This window comes from Ctenopharyngodon idella, chromosome 10 (assembly GCF_019924925.1).
Source record: "Ctenopharyngodon idella isolate HZGC_01 chromosome 10, HZGC01, whole genome shotgun sequence".
In the NCBI taxonomy this organism is placed as follows: Eukaryota; Metazoa; Chordata; class Actinopteri; order Cypriniformes; family Xenocyprididae; genus Ctenopharyngodon; species Ctenopharyngodon idella.
This window is the reverse complement of record NC_067229.1, coordinates 8,445,274-8,466,754: the sequence shown is the minus strand read 5'-3', so window position 1 is coordinate 8,466,754 and position 21,481 is coordinate 8,445,274. Positions and strand designations below refer to the sequence as shown.

Below are 21,481 nucleotides of genomic sequence, written 5' to 3'. Positions count from 1 at the left end.
TGAACTCATGTTCTATATCCTGCAATTTGCTCTGGTTTCAAAACGCACAACAAGATGCATATTACTTGACATTCATTTTCATTTAAATGTAGGCCTAATGCTTGACGGATGGTGACATATATCATCGGAAAAACTAATGCCAGGGCATTGCCATTGTGACTTACCTATGATGACTTGACAGCTGAGCCTGAGCGCATCAGCACGGGCATTTCACTCACTATAGAGCCTGAGCGCGGGCATTTCACACACTTTGGATGCATCAGCGTCACATTTTCATAGGCTGTACTATTTGAATTCGTGATTGGTTGACTGCCAAATCAAAATATTAAATAGAACGAAAAAATAACGTTATTAACCGGTTAATGGCCATTTCAAATTAGCGTTTCTGTTCAAAACGATTAAATTTGATTTCGTTTCCGTTTCTGGTTACGTTCCGGTCAAAATTTCGTTCGTTTTCGTTCCTTGAACCGGTTCAGAACCCTGGTGTTACCTCTTACAGCACAGGAATACTCTTGAAGCTCTTCATTGCTGACTGAGTCCAGGTACAGCTTGTTGTCTTTAGTGAATCCATCCGTTACCTGCCGTCCGTTCTTGTACCAGATGTAAGTGTGTTTGTCGCTCAGAGTGCATTTAGTTGAACAGCTTAATATCACTTCCTGTCGCTCTGATATAATGTCTGGACTGCTTGTCACCATCGTATCTGAAAACAAAAGCCTATTAGAAATTATACAGGAAACATTTTTAACTCAATTTTGAATAAGCAGTTACCTGTAACAGTAAGAATGACTCCAGGCGTTCCAGAGTATGTTCCTCCTGTTGTGTCAGTGATGATCCTGAATCGATATTCTCCAGAGTCGTTCATCTTGAGCTCTTTGATTCTCAGTGTGTTCCCCACATACTCCACACGACCAGCAAACTGATGCTTCTCACGCAGATCCTTGAAGTCACCAGGCCGATCGTAATGCCAGAATGTTTTATTTACAGTATAACCAGAGGGATGTGAGTATGTGCAGGAAATGTCTACTGTTGAGCCCATCAAAGCACAGACTCTTCTAGAGGTGTAAGTCACATCCCAGCAGCCACTCTTAGAAATACCTGAAAGAGACACAGAATCCTGCTGTGAAAGTCATAATTAAGGCCTAATTAGGGCCTGTTTACACCAAGATGAATGTTTGTCACAAAATAAGAAAAAACATCATGCAACAGATGAGGGGTCAAGTGTAACGTCTGCAACTGTGGGCATTGGGACTGGTACCATGTCTTAAATGGCACACTTTGATTTGAACAGACAAATTGCATGAGGAAATCACAAACAATTTTCATAATGAACATTCATATGAAAAAACCTTTAAACGTGTCCACATATACTCATGTATGAACACTGATATTATATTATTGTTCATTAAATAAAAATATCAAGTGTCACTCACACACAGGAGAGGAGGAATTCTTATAGTCTGGAGTAAGAGAACAGGAGTAACTGCCATCAGATCCATTGGGTAGAAAACTAATGCCTTTGTATATATTATCTCCTAATTTTAAATATTGTCCATTTTTTTTCCAGAAGTAATTCTGCGGTCTGGATGTCAAATCACAGGAAGAACCACAGGTCAGTTTTACGGTCTCATCTCTCGGGTCTGTAGTTGCAGGATTCATCCTCACCTGCAGGTCTGAATTAAAGTAAAGATTAAGAAACACTTCATCACATTCATCACAAATGAAAACAGCTGAACTGACCAGAATCTAGACTCAGTTTCACCTATGACTGTTAGATTGACAGCGACTGAGCCGAGACGTTTAACTCCATCCTTCATGATGAACATGAGCTGATATTCTCCAGAGTCTCTCTTTCTCAGGTCTGAAATTGTGAGTGTTGAATGGTCGTTTACGGCCTCCTTCTTCACCCGTCCTGAGTAGTCCAAGTCTAAAGTCAAATCTTCAGGTTCATCAGTCTTTCTCCAGTTTTTACTCTGTTTCCAGCTGAACCAGAACACAGTTTTGATGTTGATTTCAGAATAAGAACATCTCAGCCGCACAGTGTTTTCCCTCAGAGCACAAACATCTTCACAGGTCACAGAGAGAAGGTCCAATGATAGACAGCCTGATGAAAAGTTAACACTCAGACTAAAACGTTTGCATTGATGAAGGAAAGATCCTCATATGATAAACAGCATGAAACTCTGACAGCAGTGAGGCAACTATCCTTCATGTCTAAAATGTCTGTAGTATATAGAAATACATTTTGACAAGACATTGATACACTATAATCCATTAACACAATAATCTTACCTGAAATGTGTATAAGTAGGATCAGTGATATGAGTCTGATGTCCATGCTTTAACTTTGAAAATCATTTACTTGTTTGTCCAGAATTAAAAAAAAAAAAAAAAGAAATGTAGGGAAATAGGCACACATTAATTTCAAATCATTTATCTATAACAATAGATAACTCTTACATGAATTAACATATAACATGTAACATTTCATAACATGGTTAATGAAATGTTAATTTGACAATTCTTAAAACAATTACATGTATACTTACATGTTGCAAATTTCTCCAGTTATGAAGAATTTGAGCACTGTTGCAAAAGTGCTGTCAACTTCTGAAGCTGACCAGGCAAACAGATGACCTTATTTCCTTCCTTTTTCCGAAAAACAAAACCGAAAAAAAACTTTTTACCCACTTGTTGTCGGGCAGCGGCAGTTAGCTACCCACTAGCATCAAGTTCACTTTTAGGCTTTACGTTTCCTAGTTGAGTCAATGACAAATCTTGTTTAAAACACATTTCAAATTTAAAGAAAAGTATTTGTTGATTTCATATGGTTTGCACCATTGGAAAACCTTTACACCATTCTCAATAAAAGTTCATTTAAAGGGGGGGGGGGGGGTATCACAGGGTATCACAGCCAATCTCATGTTAATCTTGAGTACAAATATAGTATATATCCTTCATATCTCCAAAAAGTCTTTAGTTTTGTCATATTTATAAAAGATAGATACGCTAAACCGAGTCTTTCCGGAAAAAGCCGTCAGTGCCGTGGGCGGAGCTAAAGAGTCACGAGCGCGCACAGTTTCTGCGTAGAGATGTCTGCTAGCTGCGACATCATTATAAATACAAAGGGAACAAAAACGTTCGTGTTGTTTACATTATATGCACTTGCGCGCCTATTGCCAACAAAACACAGACATCTGATGCAGCTTTACTCACCACCCGCGATCTGCAAATCCAGCGCCAAACTGGGTCTTGTTTACAAAGTATTCATCACCGAAATCCCGGGAACAAACAAACATACGTGCACAACTCCGTTGCTGCCCTGGAAAAACAAATTTCATCCTCTGTTCCCTTAACGCTGGGTTCTTTGGGAAGCTGAAAAAGGTCATCTTTCCCTCACAACCAAAAACACACTCCTTTGGTGACAGGAGCTGCGTCTCATTCGGAGGCTACGTCCTTCGGAGATCGCATTTGAAGGCTGCATACATCATCAAGGGTGTCATTTTTAAGAAAAGTAACCGTAATAAAATTGTCTGATATTCATTGTGAGGTGTAAAATACTGTAATTTCTTTCTTACGTTGCAATCTAATGGTTCTTTTTTTTTTTAAATGAGTCTGCCTCGATGATGTATGCAGCCTTCAAAGGGTGCAGCCCCTGAATTGGGACATAGCCATTGTTGAAAAATCTCTCAGCTTCCGTATCCCGAACGAAACACGTTGATGGGCGTGCTCTTGCTGTTGTTCTGGGTGATGTGTGTGCACGCTTACCAGGGAGAAGTGTCTATACAAGGAATTCCGCCCTTTGTTACATGATAAAGGGCCATACTAGAAAAAAACTCTGAATCCCGTACCGAAACCGGAAGTAATCATTTGGCACAGAAATACTCCGTCATACATCCAACTCGTGTTTTGAAACTTTGGCCATGTTTAGCATGAGAATCCAACTCTTCAACAGTGTAAATAAGTCAGAATGCATGAAATAGCATTGCACCCCCCCTTTAATGATTTAATGAAATGTCATGTGATGAAACTGTATTAATTCATAAACATCATTAAATTTTGGGGGAGTCGCATCACATGACATTTTACAACCTAAAATAATCCTTTGTCATAAACGGATCACAATTTCTGATATTTAGAGAAAGGTACCTACTTTTACTAAAATCTGTTGACTTCAGCAAGCCTTTTTGCGTTTATACACCAATGGTGACAGTTCAAACATGGGAAAAAGCACTTTTCATGTTTTTTTCCCCAAAGTTTGGATGCCTGTAACTCAAGAAGTATTAAATTAGTGCTGTAATTAATCACACATTTTTCTGTAATTAACATTAAAGTTTTTTTATATGTTTTTTATATTGTAATACTTCACATTGAATCTCCAATAGGAACAACATAAAGATAGTGTATTTTAAAAATTTTGTTTAATTGCATATTTTTACTAAGCATGAATGAAGGCCAGTATCACTGATACCAATACTGATACTGATGTCACTATTAAATGGATTTCCCCCCCTCAATTTTAGCAATTAATTTTAGCCATTCAACATTACATTATAACTGGAAGCTGTCAATGTTCAGATTTTTACCTGCCCTGTTAAAATCCACAAAAAAAGTTTTGTTTTTGACCCATGTAATCTTGTAAACAGTGCTTTAAGATTAGGTCTAACTTGTAAATATACAGGAATTGAATAATCAAACACTACACAGTCTTCACTGCATACGGTCACAAACTCATCCTCTATGCCAGCGCCAGATTCCTCAGCTCCTCCCACTGATTCCCAATCCCCAGAATATTAACCTCCTGCACCTGTCATTAAGAACTCTGTGTACACCATCACTGCGTTGTCTGGTCTCATCACATTTACAAGTATATGACTTAACTGACTCACTTACCTTCTCCATGTGGGAATCATCATCTTTGCCTTCTTTGGATCTCATGCCAGTCACACTTCCATTTATGTTCTTTTAACTCATGTAAGATTGCTCTTACAAGGATACTTTTGACATAAAATGGGAATTTTGACATAATTTTGTGTGTTATAGTCCATTCAGTGCTTGTTTAGTCTGAAGGAGAACTCAATGCAGCGCTGTCTGAAGCAGCATTCTGTGCACGTGTTTCGGGTGTTAATTCACAAAGAGCTGCTCCACAGACAGCGCAACAGTACAGATTTGAGTTCTTTTTTGCACGCGGTTGCATGGTTTAATAGCACTTGAATGAATTATAACGTGATCATATACTGCAGCCAAAAGATGACAGAAAAACAACGGATGCTGCGTTAATTGCGTCAAATATTTTTAACGCGTTAAACTGATGGAATAAAAAATCTCAAAATTAAAGCGTTAATTTTTTCAGCCCGAACTGTAATAAAATTTTAGATGTTGATTCTTACCAAACTTCGTTTGGTGTCTTTAAGGCTCTATATGGTTAAATTCTAGAGATATGGGGATCTCAATGTGGCTCCATGAGTAAATTGTTAATTTGTAGACATTTTCAGAGGTCAAAAACTAGATGTGGGCCACATTGCAAAGAGCTGATACTTTTTTTCTTTTAAAGAGGAATGTCAGAAAAAACAAATAATGTTGAAACTAAAAAATGTATCTCATTTCCCTCTATTGAAAGAATTGCATAGATCTTTTTCCACAGTTTGCGTGCCTGTAAATCACAAAGCATTTTATAGAAATATAAAAATGATGCTGCCATCTTTATAAAGTTATTTTCCCCCTCATGTAATTTAGCTCTAAATCTCAGAAGAAAACTTTTATTTTGACCCCCTCCACAAAACAGTGGATAACTCCATAAATATTCATCCATGACATAGAATAGTTTAGCTTTCATCACTATTTATGTGTTCAGAAAACATATTAACAAAATAAAACATTTTAGCCGAGGAAGTATCTGAAATCTGGTTAATTTGACACAGAATGACCCAGCAGTGTTACAAATGGTTTTTATCACAACATTTGAGTTTATTACTTCCTTCTTATATACCATTTCAATTCCTAAAGTAAGCTAAAATACAGAAAAAGTAGTTATTTAAACTACTTTAATGTAGTCACTTGTCTGTTATCGAAACAGACATATTGACTTGCTTTATGCAGAAATGTTTTCTGGAAACACCTGAAATTGCTGACAAAAAAAAAACAACTCAACAAAAGTCAAGGGTCAAGAGCCCAACTAAAGCAAACACTGATCACCATGATGATGACCTCAAACTAAACATTTTCAATAAGACATCAACATCTAAACTTCTGTTAATTCTCAATAAGAACTACTGTAGACGTCTGACAGAAATAAAGTCAGTCTGGTTAGTAATAAGTGAAGCTGGTAATCCTGTTTGTGGAGTTGTTTAATCAGATCTTCAGAGATTTAATATCTTTTATCTTCAGTTCATCTAAGGCTGTGGCTGAAGAAAGTCATAGTTTGTGTTCTTATTTCTCTTTCTTTCAGTGCTTGTTCACAGCAGGTGTTTGAATGATTGAAAGAATGTTTCAGGAACATCATACTAACCTTTAAATAACATTCTACTAACATTAAGAAAACTGGACATTTTTATGTTCTTGGAATGTTACAAATCAACGTTCCTAGAATGTTAAATTTCAAATCAAAATTAAGTTGAAAGAACGTTTAAGGAACATCATACCTTATAAAAACGTTCATCTAATGTCAAGAAAACTGGACATTTTTTATGTTCCCAGAACCAATAATGAATACTTGGAGAATGTTCTTATAACAAAATTCTGTTAGCTGGGAAGTCCCTGAAGTCTGGACCTTCAATGTTTCATGCAATTAACAGACATCTTAACAACAAATATTGGCACCCCACGGACATTATTTTACAGTGCTTTACGTCATTACCAGCTTACCACAAACATTAAAAAGTAGCTAAATGAGCAGAATAAAACCCTCAAAAAACCGAAATAACAGAAAAAAAGAAATAAGTTATAGATAAATCATTAAAGTGGATCCTTGAAGGAATTTAAAAAAAAAGTTTCTTCTTAAGGCCCGTTCACATCAAGAACGATAACTATAAAGATAATGATAAGGATATAGTTCTAAAAATTGTTCTAAATATAAAAGAATAGCATGTCCACACCACAGCTATAATGATAATGATATAGAGAAATGGTATCACTGGGATCACTTTCAGAATTTTTTTTTTTTCCAGTTGTTGAATGATAAAACACTGACAGCCAATCAGAATCCATTCTAATTTAAGGGCTTGTGCATTTAAAATGGCAGACGACATTGCAGAGAAGTTCATCGCTGAGGTCCAGAAAAAGCCACCACTGTTTGACAAGCCAAACACCCTTTTCAAGGATACTTTAAAGAAAGTTGATATATTGAAAACAAACAATCTATCATATCCTCAAAATAAATGGTGAGAAGTATTAATGATGAGATCATTATGCCAGGCTAGCAAACAGTGTAACATAAAATTACCTCAGGTATCCAGCACTATTTCGACAAAATTGTCTTGCTTCTTTTGAAGTTGCAGTGAAAAAGACTAGGTGTTGTTTTATTCCACTATATTGACTTCGTCAGCTAAATTCTCTGTTAGATTAGATCGATTACACTAGCTATTCACTTGAAACATAGCACGCTGAGGACATCTGCTGGTTAAAGCCAAGTAAATGCAACAAGAACAGCAAAAACATGTTGTACACACTTTGAAACTGCAGCGCATGAGCTTAGAATAAACAGACTGTTTTTGGTGTGGACGCAAATAATAGTTATCTTTATAGTTATATTTATAGTTATCGTTCCTGGTGTGAACGGGCCTTTAAATTAAGCATAAGCAGAAAAAAGCTGAAACCTATACTGTCTTGTGTTTGATTATGCAGAATGAGCAGACTTTAATAAGTTACTGTATATGACATCACTGATGTTGCTGCTGACAGTTCTGACTGTTGCTAGGTGATGATCTCACAATGACATCACTCCACCAGCTCTGATGGACAGACAGCAGATGAACAGATGTGGAACATCAGAGTCTGAGACAGACAAACAGAAAGATACTAAATACATATTCAACAATGTTTTTGTCATTGCATCTCTTAGAGTAGATTATCTATATACATAATTTCTCACCTACAATTTTGTTTTCAGTTTGGTTTAGATATTAGATGCATTCTGATGAAAAACCTGTTGAATCATAATTCACATTCTTATAATCTGAATTCATTTCATTAACTGAACATCATGGAGATGTGAATTTCACTGGATGTTTTACTCACCACATCCACAGAGCTGCTATTATGAGAAACTGAGGTAAAAACACCAGCAGAATGACTGTATAATGGCTGAACACTGTGCTGTCCACTGGATCTTCACAACACAAAGAAGTGAATCATGACTATCAGAGAAACCACCTGAAATCAGAGATCATGAGAGATGTGTTACCTCCTACAGCACAGGAATACTCTTGAAGCTCTTCATTGCTGACTGAGTCTAGGTACAGCTTGTTGTCTTTAGTGAATCCATCCGTTACCTGCTGTCCGTTCTTGTACCAGATGTAAGTGTGTTTGTCGCTCAGAGTGCATTTAGTTGAACAGCTTAATATCACTTCCTGTCGCTCTGATATAATGTCTGGACTGCTTGTCACCATCGTATCTGAAAAACAGAATTTATGTAAGATGGAGTGTTAAACTTGGCCTAACATTACAAAAAAAAATAATATGTAAAACAAAAACTATTATATAATGGACCTGTAGTTTTTGCTTGTGAACAGTTTACCATAATTAGTGGCATTAAAATCAATAAAATCTGAACACCTGGAAATTCATGATCAAATTCATCATTATTCTTACCTGTAACAGTAAGGATGACTCCAGGTGATCCAGAGTATGTTCCTCCTGTTGTGTCAGAGATGATCCTGAATCGATATTCTCCAGAGTCGTTCATCTTGAGCTCTTTGATTCTCAGTGTGTTCCCCACATACTCCACACGACCAGCAAACTGATGCTTCTCACGCAGATCCTTGAAGTCACCAGGCAGATCGTAATGCCAGAATGTTTTATTTACAGTATAACCAGAGGGAGGTGAGTATGTGCAGGAAATGTCTACTGTTGAGCCCGTCAAAGCACAGACTCTTCTAGAGGTGTAAGTCACATCCCAGCAGTGATCCTTAGAAATACCTGAAAGAGACACAGAATCCTGCTGTGAAAGTCATAATTAAGGCCTAATTAGGGCCTGTTTACACCAAGATGAATGTTTGTCACAAAATAAGAAAAAACATCATGCAACAGATGAGGGGTCAAGTGTAACGTCTGCAACTGTGGGCATTGGGACTGGCACCTTGTCTTAAATGGCACACTTTGATTTGAACAGACAAATTGCATGAGGAAATCACAAACAATTTTCATAATGAACATTCATATGAAAAAACCTTTAAACGTGTCCACATATACTCATGTATGAACACTGATATTATATTATTGTTCATTAAATAAAAATATCAAGTGTCACTCACACACAGGAGAGGAGGAAATCTTATAGTCTGCAGTAAGAGAACAGGAGTAACTGCCATCAGATCCATTGGCTAGAAAACTAATGCCTTTGTATATATTATCTCCTAATTTTAAATATTGTCCATTTTTTTTCCAGAAGTAATTCTGCGGTCTGGATGTCAAATCACAGGAAGAACCACAGGTCAGTTTTACTGTCTCATCTCTCGGGTCTGTAGTTGCAGGATTCATCCTCACCTGCAGGTCTGAATTAAAGTAAAAATTAAGAAACACTTCATCACATGACAAATAAAAAGAGCTGAACTGACCACAATGTAGACTCAGTTTCACCTGTGACTGTTAGATTGACAGCGACTGAGCCGAGACGTTTAACTCCATCCTTCATGATGAACATGAGCTGATATTCTCCAGAGTCTCTCTCTCTCAGGTCTGAAATTGTGAGTGTTGAATGCTTGTTTACGGCCTCCTTCTTCACCCGTCCTGAGTAGTCCCAGTGCACAGTGTTTTCCCTCAGAGCACAAACATCTTCACAGGTCACATAGAGAAGGTCCAATGATAGACAGCCTGATGAAAAGTTAACACTCAGACTAAAACGTTTGCATTGATGAAGGAAAGATCCTCATATGATAAACAACATGAAACTCTGACAGCAGTGAGGCAACTATCCTTCATGTCTAAAATGTCTGTAGTATATAGAAATACATTTTGACAAGACATTGATACACTATAATCCATTAACACAATAATCTTACCTGAAATGTGTATAAGTAGGATCAGTGATATGAGTCTGATGTCCATGCTTTAACTTTGAAAATCATTTACTTGTTTGTCCAGAATTTAAAAAAAAAAAAAAAAAAATGTAGGGAAATAGGCACACATTAATTTCAAATAATTTATCTTTAACAATAGATAACTCCTACATGAATTGTATTAGTTTAAAGTTATAACATGGTTAATGAAATGTTAATTTGACAATTCTTAAAACAATTACATGTATACTTACATGTTGCAAATTTCTCCAGTTATGAAGAATTTGAGCACTGTTGCAAAAGTGCTGTCAACTTCTGAAGCTGACCAGGCAAACAGATGATCATATTTCCTTCCTTTTTCCGAAAAGAAGAAAAAAAAAATAATTTACCCACTTGTTGTCGGGCAGCAGCAGTTAGCTACCCACTAGCATCAAGTTCACTTTTAGGCTTTACGTTTCCCAATTGAGTCAATGACAAATCTTGTTTAAAACACATTTCAAATTTAAAGAAAAGTATTTGTTGATTTCATATGGTTTGCACCATTGGAAAACCTTTATACCTTTACACCATTACACCATAAATGGATCACAATTTCTGATATTTAGAGAAAGGTAGGTCTTTTACTAAAACCTGTTGACTTCAGCAAGCCTTGTTGCATTATACACCAATGGTGACAGTTCAAACATGGGAAAAAGCACTTTTCATGTTTTTTTCCCCAAAGTTTGGATGCCTGTAACTCAAGAAGTATTAAATTAGTGCTGTAATTAATCACACATTTTTCTGTAATTAACATTAAAAAATTAAAAAATGATTTTATATATACTTTTATATTGTAATACTTCACATTGAATCTCCAATAGGAACAACATAAAGATGGTATATTTTAAATATTTGTTTAATTGCATATTTTTACTAAGCATGAATGAAGGCCAGTATCACTGATACTAGTACTGATACTGACGTCACTATTAAATGGATTTTTCCCCCTTAATTTTCCCCTTTAATTATAGCCATTCAACATTACATTATAACTGGAAGATGTCAATGTTCAGATTTTTACCTGCCCTGGTAAAATGCACAAAATAGTTTTTGTTTTTGACCCATTTAGCCTTGTAAAAAGTGCTTTAAGATTAGGTCTAACTTGTAAATATACAGGAATTGAATAATCAAACACTACACAGTCTTCACTGCATACGGTCACAAACTCATCCTCTATGCCAGCACCAGATTCCTCAGCTCCTCCCACTGATTCCCAATCCCCAGAATATTAACCTCCTGCACCTGTCATTAAGAACTCTGTGTACACCATCACTGCGTTGTCTGGTCTCATCACATTTACAAGTGTATGACTTAACTGACTCACTTACCTTCTCCATGTGGGAATCATCATCTTTGCCTTCTTTGGATCTCATGCCAGTCACACTTTATCCATTTTCTGTCCTGCAAAAGAGAACAAAGACTGTTAGGAGTTAAGTTACCAGTTGAATCTCTTACTTCTGTTTATTCATGAGTTGACTCCTCCTGACGATTCTTCAATAAAGTCCAGTGTTGAATATTCCTTGTGCTCTTCTGTTTGTGACACATACATTATAAATTGAATATAGATCAATCCTTATTAAAGCTACAAAAGTTATTCAGTCAAGAGCAGTGGGTGAATTTCTCATTGTCTTTTGTTCTTTGAATAACATAAATGACACAGACAGCAGCAGGTTTATTAGGCTCCTGTCACTTTAAGTTCTTTTAACTCATGTAAGATTGCTCTTACAAGGATACTTTTGACATGAAACGGGAATTTTGACATAATTTTGTGTGATATAGTCCGTTCAGTGCTTGTTTAGTCTGAAGGAGAACTCAATGCAGCGCTGTCTGAAGCAGCATTCTGTGCACGTGTTTCGGGTGTTAATTCACAAAGAGCTGCTCCACAGACAGCGCAACAGTACAGATTTGAGTTCTTTTTTGCACGCGGTTGCATGGTTTAATAGCACTTGAATGAATTATAATGTGATCATATACTGCAGCCAAAAGATGACAGAAAAACAACGGATGCTGCGTTAAATGCGTTAAATATTTTTAATGCGTTAAACTAATGGGGAAAAAAATCTCAAAATTAAAGCGTTAATTTTGTCAGCCCTAATTGTAATACAATTTTAGATGTTGGTTCTTACCAAACTTTTCTTTTGGTATCTTTAAGGCTCTATATGGTTAAATTCTAGAGATATGGGGATCTCAATGTGGCTCCGTGTGTAAATTTGTAGACATTTTTCAGAGGTCAAAAACTAGATGTGGGCCACATTACATAGAGCTGATACTTTTTTCTTTTAAAGAGGAATGTCGGGGGAAAAAATTATCTCTTTTCTGTCTATTGAAAAAATTGCATAGATCTTTTTCCAAAGTTTGCGTGCCTGTACATCAAGAAGCATTTTATAGAAATACAAAAATGATGCTGCCATCTTTATAAAGTTATTTTCCCCCTCATGTAATTTAGCTCCAAATCTCAGGAGAAAACTTTTATTTTGACCCCCTCCACAAAACAGTGGATAACTCCATAAATATTCATCCATGACATTGAATACTCTAGCTTTCATCACTATTTATGTGTTCAGAAAACATATTAACAAAATAAAACATTTTAGCCGAGGAAGTATCTGAAATCTGGTTGATTTGACACAGAATGATCCAGCAGTTTTGATAATTTTAAAAATAGAAGATTTTAAAGAAATAGCAATAAAATTCAAAAACTTCAGGTTCTCTTGTCAAGAATTTTAATTGGGCTTTTTCTTGAATATAATATGAGGGCTTAATATCATTCAAAAAAATTAATTCTCAAATTTCAGAATTAAAAACATGATCATCATAAAAGGTGAATTTAAGTCATTGTAGTGTAAATGATTACTGTCACGTAGTGTTGCAGGAAGGCAGACGAGGAAGACGAGTACAATCCAACACAAAGTTTTAATACAGAAGATTAACAGACAGGCGAGCAGGCAGCAACACATAGATGATACTGGACAATGAACTGAACACAAGCAGGAACTTAAATACACAGCTGTGAGGATCGTTAGTGTCCATGGAGACTGATGAGTGGCGGCAAGGTGGAACAGGGAACACAAGACAGGACTGACAACAAACTGAATGTCCTTGAACTGAACATAATGGTGACGATTACATAATACAAATCAGATAGATAGGTAATTTATGTACCTTTACATAAATGTTTTGCCATCAGGTGCATGATGGAAGATTGACAATATCATAGAATGGATAAAGTTGATCTAAATCTAAAATTGAATGGATATATAAACTGGAAATCAGTTAACAAATACTAGACCTAATCTGAAACTTTGATATAGGCTATTGTTCCTTGCGCATTCAAGTTATATAGTTATCAAGGATTAGTTTACCCAAAAATAAAAATTCTGTCATTATTTACTCACCCTCATATCGTTCCAAACCCGCAAGACTTTTGTTCATCTTCGAAACACAAATGAAGATATATTTAATGAAATCTGAGAGCTTTCTGTTTCTCCATTGACAGCCTATACAACTACCACTTTGACACTTCAAAAAGTTCATAAAGAGATCGTAAAACTAATCCATATGAATCGGGAGGTTTAGTCCAAATTTTTTACTTTGTTTTTGTATTTTGTTCAGGTAATGTCAGGCTACAAGGAGATTAATTTGTACACTATATTGCAAAAAGTTTTGGGACGTCTGCCTTTACATGCACATGAACTTTAATGACATCCCATTCTTAATCCGTAGGGTTTAATATGGAGTTGGCCCACCCTTTGCAGCTATAACAGCTTCAACTCTTCTGGGAAGGCTTTCCACAAGGTTTAGGAGTATGTCTATGGGAATTGTTGACTATTCTTCTAGAAGCGCATTTGGATAGGCACTGTTGTAGGACGAGAAGGCCTGGCTCGCAGTCTCCGCTCTAATTCATCCCAAAGGTGTTCTATCGGGTTGAGGTCAGGGCTCTGTGCAGGTCAGTTAAGTTCCTCCACACCAAACTCACTCATCCATGTCTTAATGGACATTACTTTGTGCACTGGTGCACAGTCATGTTGGAACAGGAAGTGGCCATCGCCAAACTGTTCCCACAAATTTGGGAGCATGAAATTGTCCAAAATGTTTTGGTATGCTGAAGCATTAAGAGTTCCTTTCACTGGAACTAAGGGGCCAAGCCCAACCCCTGAAAAACAACCCCACACCATAATCCCCCCTCCACCAAACTTTACACTTGGCACAATGCAGTCAGGCAAGTACTGTTCTCCTGGCAACCACCAAACCCAGACTCGTCCATCGGCTTGAGAGAGAGAGAAGCGTAATTTGTCACTCCAGAGAACAGTAAGGCTTAGAAGCCGCTGCTCGGCCATGGAAACCCATTCCATGAAGCTCTCTACGCACTGTTTTTGAGCTAATCTGAAGGCCACACGAAGTTTGGAGGTCTGTAGCTATTGACTCTGCTGAAAGTTGGCAACTTCTGCGCACTGTGCTCCTCAGCATGCGCTGACCCCGCTCTGTGATTTTTACGTGGCCTACCACTTCGTGGCTGAGTTGCTGTTGTTCCCAATTGCTTCCACTTTGTTATGATACCACTAACTGTTGACCGTGGAATATTTAGTAGTGAGGAAATTTCACGAATGGACTTATTGCACAGGTGGCAACCTATCACAGTACCACGCTTGAATTCACTGAGCTCCTGAGAGTGACCCATTCTTTCACAAATGTTTGTAGAAACAGTCTGCATGCCTAGTGCTTGATTTTATACACCTGTGGCGATGTAAGTGATTGGAACACCTGAATTCAATGATTTGGAGGGGTGTCCCAATATTTTTGGCAATATAGTGTATATCAGAATGCAGTTTCTTCCCAAAAATAAAGCTTACACCTCCTACTATTACTTTACTAGTCCAGAGTAGATAGTGTTTGTTATATTTTGTTTACTTGACTGCTGATACCATTGTTTCCTTTGTGTAGACCAAAGATGTTGTAATGTTTCTAATTAGAGTAAATGCTTCTCTAAAGCTACAATTAATTTAAAAGAAAAGAGGGAACTATTAAATAGTGCAGTGAATACTGAATAGTTATTGATTTGTCACTGAATTTTAAGTCTGGACCTTCAATGTGTTTTCATGCTGTTAACAGACATCTTAACAACAAATATTTGCACCCCACGGACATTATTTTACAGTGCTTTACTTCTTAAACACCTAACCACAGACATTAAAAAGTAGCTAAATAAGTAGAATAAAACCCTCACAAACTGACATAACCACAAAAAAAAAAAAAAAAAAGCTGAATGCTTACCATGGGCTAGTTTAAACTTCAGTCAGTGACAACTTCAGCACGCCTACTGTAAACAACTAACAAAAAGGAAAACCTGCAAAGTAATTACAGTACCAATGATATCAAGTAAACAACAACCTTTCCATTTTTGTAGCAAACTAAAACATTTACAGTTAAGCACAGATTATAAAGCAATGAAGTCTACCAAGCTTAAACCGGACACAGCATTGCTTGGGCCCAAAATATTAGGGCACAAATCCTGGTAAATAAACAGTTTGTTCACTTGTTGAATTGTTTATTAATTTTGATCTGCATCATTACTGTGGTTACAGTTCATCCATTGAAATATAAAATATGAAAGTGCACTAAAACTGAAAAAATAAATCATAAGTTAACGTTAAACAGAACACAAAGTTGGCACCACTTCATTAAAGTGGATCTTTGAAGGAGTTTTAAAGAATAAAAAGTTTCTTCTTATACTAAGCATAAGCAGAAAAAACTTGTACTATCGTTGTGTTTGATTATGCAGACTGAGCAGTCATTGAGAAGTCACTGTATATGACACCACTGTATCACTGATGTTGTTGTTGACAGTTCTGACTGTTGCTAGGTGATGATCTCACAATGACATCACTCCACCAGCTCTGATGGACAGACAGCAGATGAACAGATGTGGAACATCAGAGTCTGAGACAGACAAACAAAGATATTAAATACATTTACAACAGTGTTTTTGTCATTGCATCTCTTACAGTAGATTATCTATATACATAATTTCTCACCTACAATTTTGTTTTCAGTTTGGTTTAGATATTAGATGCATTCTGATGAAAAACCTGTTGAATCATAATTCACATTCTTATAATCTGAATTCATTTCATTAACTGAACGTCATGGAGATGTGAATTTCACTGGATGTTTTACTCACCACATCCACAGAGCTGCTATTATGAGAAACTGAGGTAAAAACACCAGCAGAATGACTGTATAATGGCTGAACGCTGTGCTGTCCACTGGATCTTCACAACACAAAGAAGTGAATCATGACTATCAGAGAAACCACCTGAAATCAGAGATCATGAGAGATGTGTTACCTCCTACAGCACAGGAATACTCTTGAAGCTCTTCATTGCTGACTGAGTCCAGGTACAGCTTGTTGTCTTTAGTGAATCCATCCGTTACCTGCCGTCCGTTCTTGTACCAGATGTAAGTGTGTTTGTTGTTCAGAGTGCATTTAGTTGAACAGCTTAATATCACTTCCTGTCACTCTGATATAATGTCTGTGCTGCTTATCACCATCGTATCTGAAAAAGAGAATTGAAGTAAGAAATGTTAAGGCCTAACATTACTGTTCAAAAGGCTTCTTGAACTGTCTTCATGTGACCAATCAACATTTTTAATATCACCATCATGTGCACCACGTGCTGTCAGGAAGTGGAGCAGGTGCGCTGAGCAGACATACAGAACGTGAACTCTCTTCATGAGTAATCCGCTTCTCATGTTTGTCTGCAGCATCCCAAAGTTACTGATGTAATATAGTTGTGCGTGCACATAAAAACCACAACTTTGCCTTCAGTAAACGCTTTAAATTTAATTCTTCAAATTAAATGTCATTATATATTTCTAACCGACTGTCTGCAGTGGTTTGAATCCACCCGAATCAAAACTAAAATTTAAAACCTCAGTCACAATTACCAAAAAAAAAAAACTCATATGTAAAACAAAAACTTTTATATAATGGCACAGTAGTAGTACTTGTGAACAGTTTGCCACAATTAGTGGCATTAAAATCATTAAAATTTGATTTTGATTCATCATTATCAGTTACCTGTAACAGTAAGGATGACTCCAGGTGTTCCAGAGTATGTTCCTCCTGTTGTGTCAGTGATGATCCTGAATCGATATTCTCCAGAATCGTTCATCTTGAGCTCTTTGATTCTCAGTGTGTTCCCCACATACTCCACATGACCAGCAAACTGATGCTTCTCACGCAGATCCTTGAAGTCACCAGGCCGATCGTAATGCCAGAATGTTTTATATACAGTATAACCAGAGGGATGTGAGTATGTGCAGGAAATGTCTACTGTTGAGCCCATCAAAGCACAGACTCTTCTAGAGGTGTAAGTCACATCCCAGCAGTGATCCTTAGAAATACCTGAAAGAGACACAGAATCCTGCTGTGAAAGTCATAATTAAGGCCTAATTAGGGCCTGTTTACACCAAGATGAATGTTTGTCACAAAATAAGAAGAAACATCATGCAACAGATGAGAGGTCAAGTGCAACGTCTACAAGTGTGGGTACTGGGACTGGCACCATGTCTTAAATGGCACACTTTCATTTGCACAGACAAATTGCATGACGAAATAACAAACAATTTTCATAATGAACATTCATATGAAAAAACCTTTAAACATGTCCACATATACTCATGTATGAACACTGATATTATATTATTGTTCATTAAATAAACATATCAAGTGTCACTCACACACAGCAGAGGAGGAAATCTTATAGTCTGCAGTAAGAGAACAGGAGTAACTTCCAGCTTCTTTGGGTAGAAAACTAATGCCTTTGTATATATATGAATATTGTCCATTTTTTTTCCAGAAGTAATTCTGCGGTCTGGATGTCAAATCACAGGAAGAACCACAGGTCAGTTTTACTGTCTCATCTCTCGGGTCTGTAGTTGCAGGATTCATCCTCACCTGCAGGTCTGAATTAAAGTAAAAATTAAGAAACACTTCATCACATGACAAATGAAAACAGCTGAACTGACCAGAATCTAGTCTCAGTTTCACCTGTGACTGTTAGATTGACAGCGACTGAGCCGAGACATTTAACTCCATCCTTCATGATGAACATGAGCTGATATTCTCCAGAGTCTCTCTCTCTCAGGTCTGAAATTGTGAGTGTTGAATGGTCGTTTACGGCCTCCTTCTTCACTCGTCCTGAGTAGTCCAAGTCTACAGTCAAATCTTCAGGTTCATCAGTCTTTCTCCAGTTTTTACTCTGTTTCCGGCTGAACCAGAACACAGTTTTGACGTTGATTTCAGAATAAGAACATCTCAGCTGCACAGTGTTTTCCCTCAGAGCACAAACATCTTCACAGGTCACAGAGAGAAGGTCCAATGATAGACAGCCTGATGAAAAGTTAACACTCAGACTAAAATGTTTGCATCGATGAAGGAAAGATCCTCATATGATAAACAACATGAAACTCTGACAGCAGTGAGGCAACTCTCCTTCATGTCTAAAATGTCTGTAGTATATAGAAATACATTTTGATAAGACATTGATACACTATAATCCATTAACACAATAATCTTACCTGAAATGTGTATAAGTAGGATCAGTGATATGAGTCTGATGTCCATGCTTTAACTTTGAAAATCATTTACTTGTTTGTCCAGAATTAAAAAAAAAAAAAAAAAAACATAGAGAGAGAGGCACACATTATTTTTTAAATCATTCAATAACTCCTACATGAATTGCGTTTAAAGTTATAACATGGTTAACAAAATATTAATTTGACAATTTTCCAAAAACAATTACATGTATACTTACATGTTGCAGATTTCTCCAGTTATGAAGAATTCGCAAAAGTGCTGTCAACGTCTGAAGACCAGGCAAACAGATGATCTTATTTCCTTCCTTTTTATGAAGCCTTTTTTACCCACTTGTTGTTGGGCAGCGGCAGTTAACTCCCCACTACAGGAGCATCTAGATGTTTTATAGCTTCAAGTTCACTTTTAGGCTTTACGTTTCCCAGTTGAGTCAATGACAAATCTTGTTCAAAACAGATTTCAGATTTACAGAAAAGTATTTGTTGATTTCATATGGTTTACACACCATTGGAAAACCTTTACACCATTCTCAATAAAAGTTCATTTAATGATTTAATGAAACATCATGTGATGAAACTGTATTAATTCATAAACATCATTAAGTTTTGGTTGAGTCACACCACATGACATTTTACAACCTTAAATAATCTTCCTTGGTCATGAATGGATCAAAATTTCTGATATTTAGAGATAAGTAGGTCTTTTATTAAAATCTGTTGACTTCAGCAAGCCTTGTTGCGTTATACACCAATGGTGACAGTTAAAAAATGGGAAAAAAGTACCTGACTGTAACTCAAGTATTAAAGATATTGTAATTAACATTTAATTAGATATTAAAAAATTAACTAATCACACATTTTTCTGTAATTAATGTTAAAGTTTTTAATATATTTTATTATTGTAATATTTTTAGATTTATATTTAATATTTACATTTTTTAATTATATTCTCCCTTGTGGTGAAAATCAAGTTTTTAAAGCCGCAGTCCATAAGTTGCCTCTTTGTCGCCATCTCTGTTTGAAAACTGCAACTGCAGTTATTTGCGGAATTATCATCTTTACGTGGGTTGTGTATCGGCACGGCTCCTCAGCGCGGATGAATCTAATGTTTGTACTTCAGAATCACAGATTCTACATCTGGTATACTCTACGGAAGTATGACCAAAATGAGAATTTTCACTGATAAATATCATCTAAACAAGTAAGTAACATGTCTGGCACTTTTGTTCTGACCAACTGAGAAAAAAAGCATTACAATAAATCGCGCTGCCAATGATGTTTAAATCTAACGATCGCTTAGCTCGGATCACGTCAAACCGTGCAAATTATTATTATTGCTATACTTTGTTCTCAAATTGTTAAAGGGCTAGTTCACCCAAAAATGAAAATAATGTAATTTATTACTCACCTTCATGTCGTTCTACACCCGTAAGACCTTCATTCATCTTCGGAACACAAATTAAGATATTTTGATTAAATCCGATGGCTCAGTGAGGCCTGCATTCACAGCAATGACATTTCCTCTCTCAAGATCCATAAAGGTACTAAAAACATATTTAAAACAGTTCATGTTCAGTGGTTCTACCTTAATATTATAAAGCGACGAGAATACTTTTTGTGCGCCAAAAAAACTAAATAACGACTTTTCAACAATATAGTGATTGGCAGATTTCAAAGCACTGCTTCGGAGCTTTACGAATCGAATCATTGATTTGGATTTCCTATCAAATGGCTAAACTGCTGAAATCATGTGACTTTGGCGCTCCAAATCACTGATTTGATTCGTAAAGCTCTGAAGCAGTGTTTTGAAATCGGCCCATTACTATATTGTTGAAAAGTCGTTATTTTGTTTTTTTGATGTCATTGAGTCGACCACAAACTTCTCTGTATACCAAAGTATTCTAGAATCAAATGTGAGGCCATTGGTCCGACAGCTAAAGCTTGGCCAAAATTGGGTCATGCAACTGGACAATGACCTGAAGATCACCAGCAAATCTGAAAAAGAAAAGAATAAAGGTGTTGCAATGGCACAGTCAAGTCCAGACCTCATCCTGACTGAAAAGCTGTGGTGTGCATAGACAAATGCCCAAAAACCTCAATAAACCGGAGCAATGTTGGTAAGAAGAGCGGGCCAAAATTGGGTTATGCAACTGGACAATGATCTAAGGATCACCAGCAAATCTGCAACAGAATGACTGAAAAAGGAAAGAATAAAGGTGTTGCAATGGCCAAGTCAAGTCCAGACTTCATCCCGACTGAAAAGCTGTGGTGCCCAAAAACCTCAATAAACTGGAGCAATGTTGTAAAGAAGAATGGGCCAAAATTCCTCCAGAATGATGTGAGAGACTGATAAAGTCATAGAGAAAATGATTACTACAAGTTATTGTAAGTGCCTCTACAAGCAATTGAATCATAGGGTGTCCTTAGTTTGTCACCCATGGCTTTTCCATTTTGGCTTTTTTTTGTAAAATAAATAATGACATGGTGTGATATGTCATTGTTGTTCATCTGAGGTTTTTTCCCCAGATTTTAAGACCTGCCAAGGACCAGATGATTTTTTATTATGTCCTGATACGGAAAATAACACTTTATATATATATTAGAGCTGTCGATATAACGCATTAATTAAATTAATT

General features: G+C 36.6%; 1 protein-coding gene across 33 annotated transcripts in view; it reads right to left on the bottom strand.

Annotated features, from left to right (window-relative positions):
- LOC127520983 (carcinoembryonic antigen-related cell adhesion molecule 1-like) overlaps nucleotides 1–20,483 on the bottom strand; it is a 47,513-nt gene extending 27,030 nt beyond the window's left edge. For 8 of the 33 annotated variants that reach the window (XR_007932247.1, XR_007932248.1, XR_007932246.1 and 5 more), the window contains exons 1-5: nucleotides 2,547–2,650; nucleotides 2,290–2,358; nucleotides 1,760–2,101; nucleotides 1,431–1,670; nucleotides 769–1,095 (exon numbers count right to left, since the gene is read on the bottom strand). Coding sequence is in view for 19 of the 33 variants with exons in the window: in XM_051909788.1 (XP_051765748.1) it covers nucleotides 769–1,095; nucleotides 1,431–1,670; nucleotides 1,760–2,101; nucleotides 2,290–2,335 (955 nt within the window). In the remaining 14 variants the exon portion in view is untranslated. Of the gene's footprint in view, nucleotides 1–490; nucleotides 701–768; nucleotides 1,096–1,430; nucleotides 1,671–1,759; nucleotides 2,102–2,289; nucleotides 2,359–2,546; nucleotides 2,683–5,734; nucleotides 7,990–8,086; nucleotides 8,141–8,232; nucleotides 8,368–8,398; nucleotides 8,609–8,805; nucleotides 9,133–9,467; nucleotides 9,708–9,792; nucleotides 10,027–10,214; nucleotides 10,284–10,465; nucleotides 10,559–16,428; nucleotides 16,520–16,594; nucleotides 17,285–18,300; nucleotides 18,643–18,830 lie in introns of those variants that run through there. The other 25 variants (XR_007932244.1, XR_007932245.1, XR_007932243.1 and 22 more) reach the window with 20 other exon arrangements.
- Between the last annotated feature and the right edge of the window lie 998 nt (nucleotides 20,484–21,481).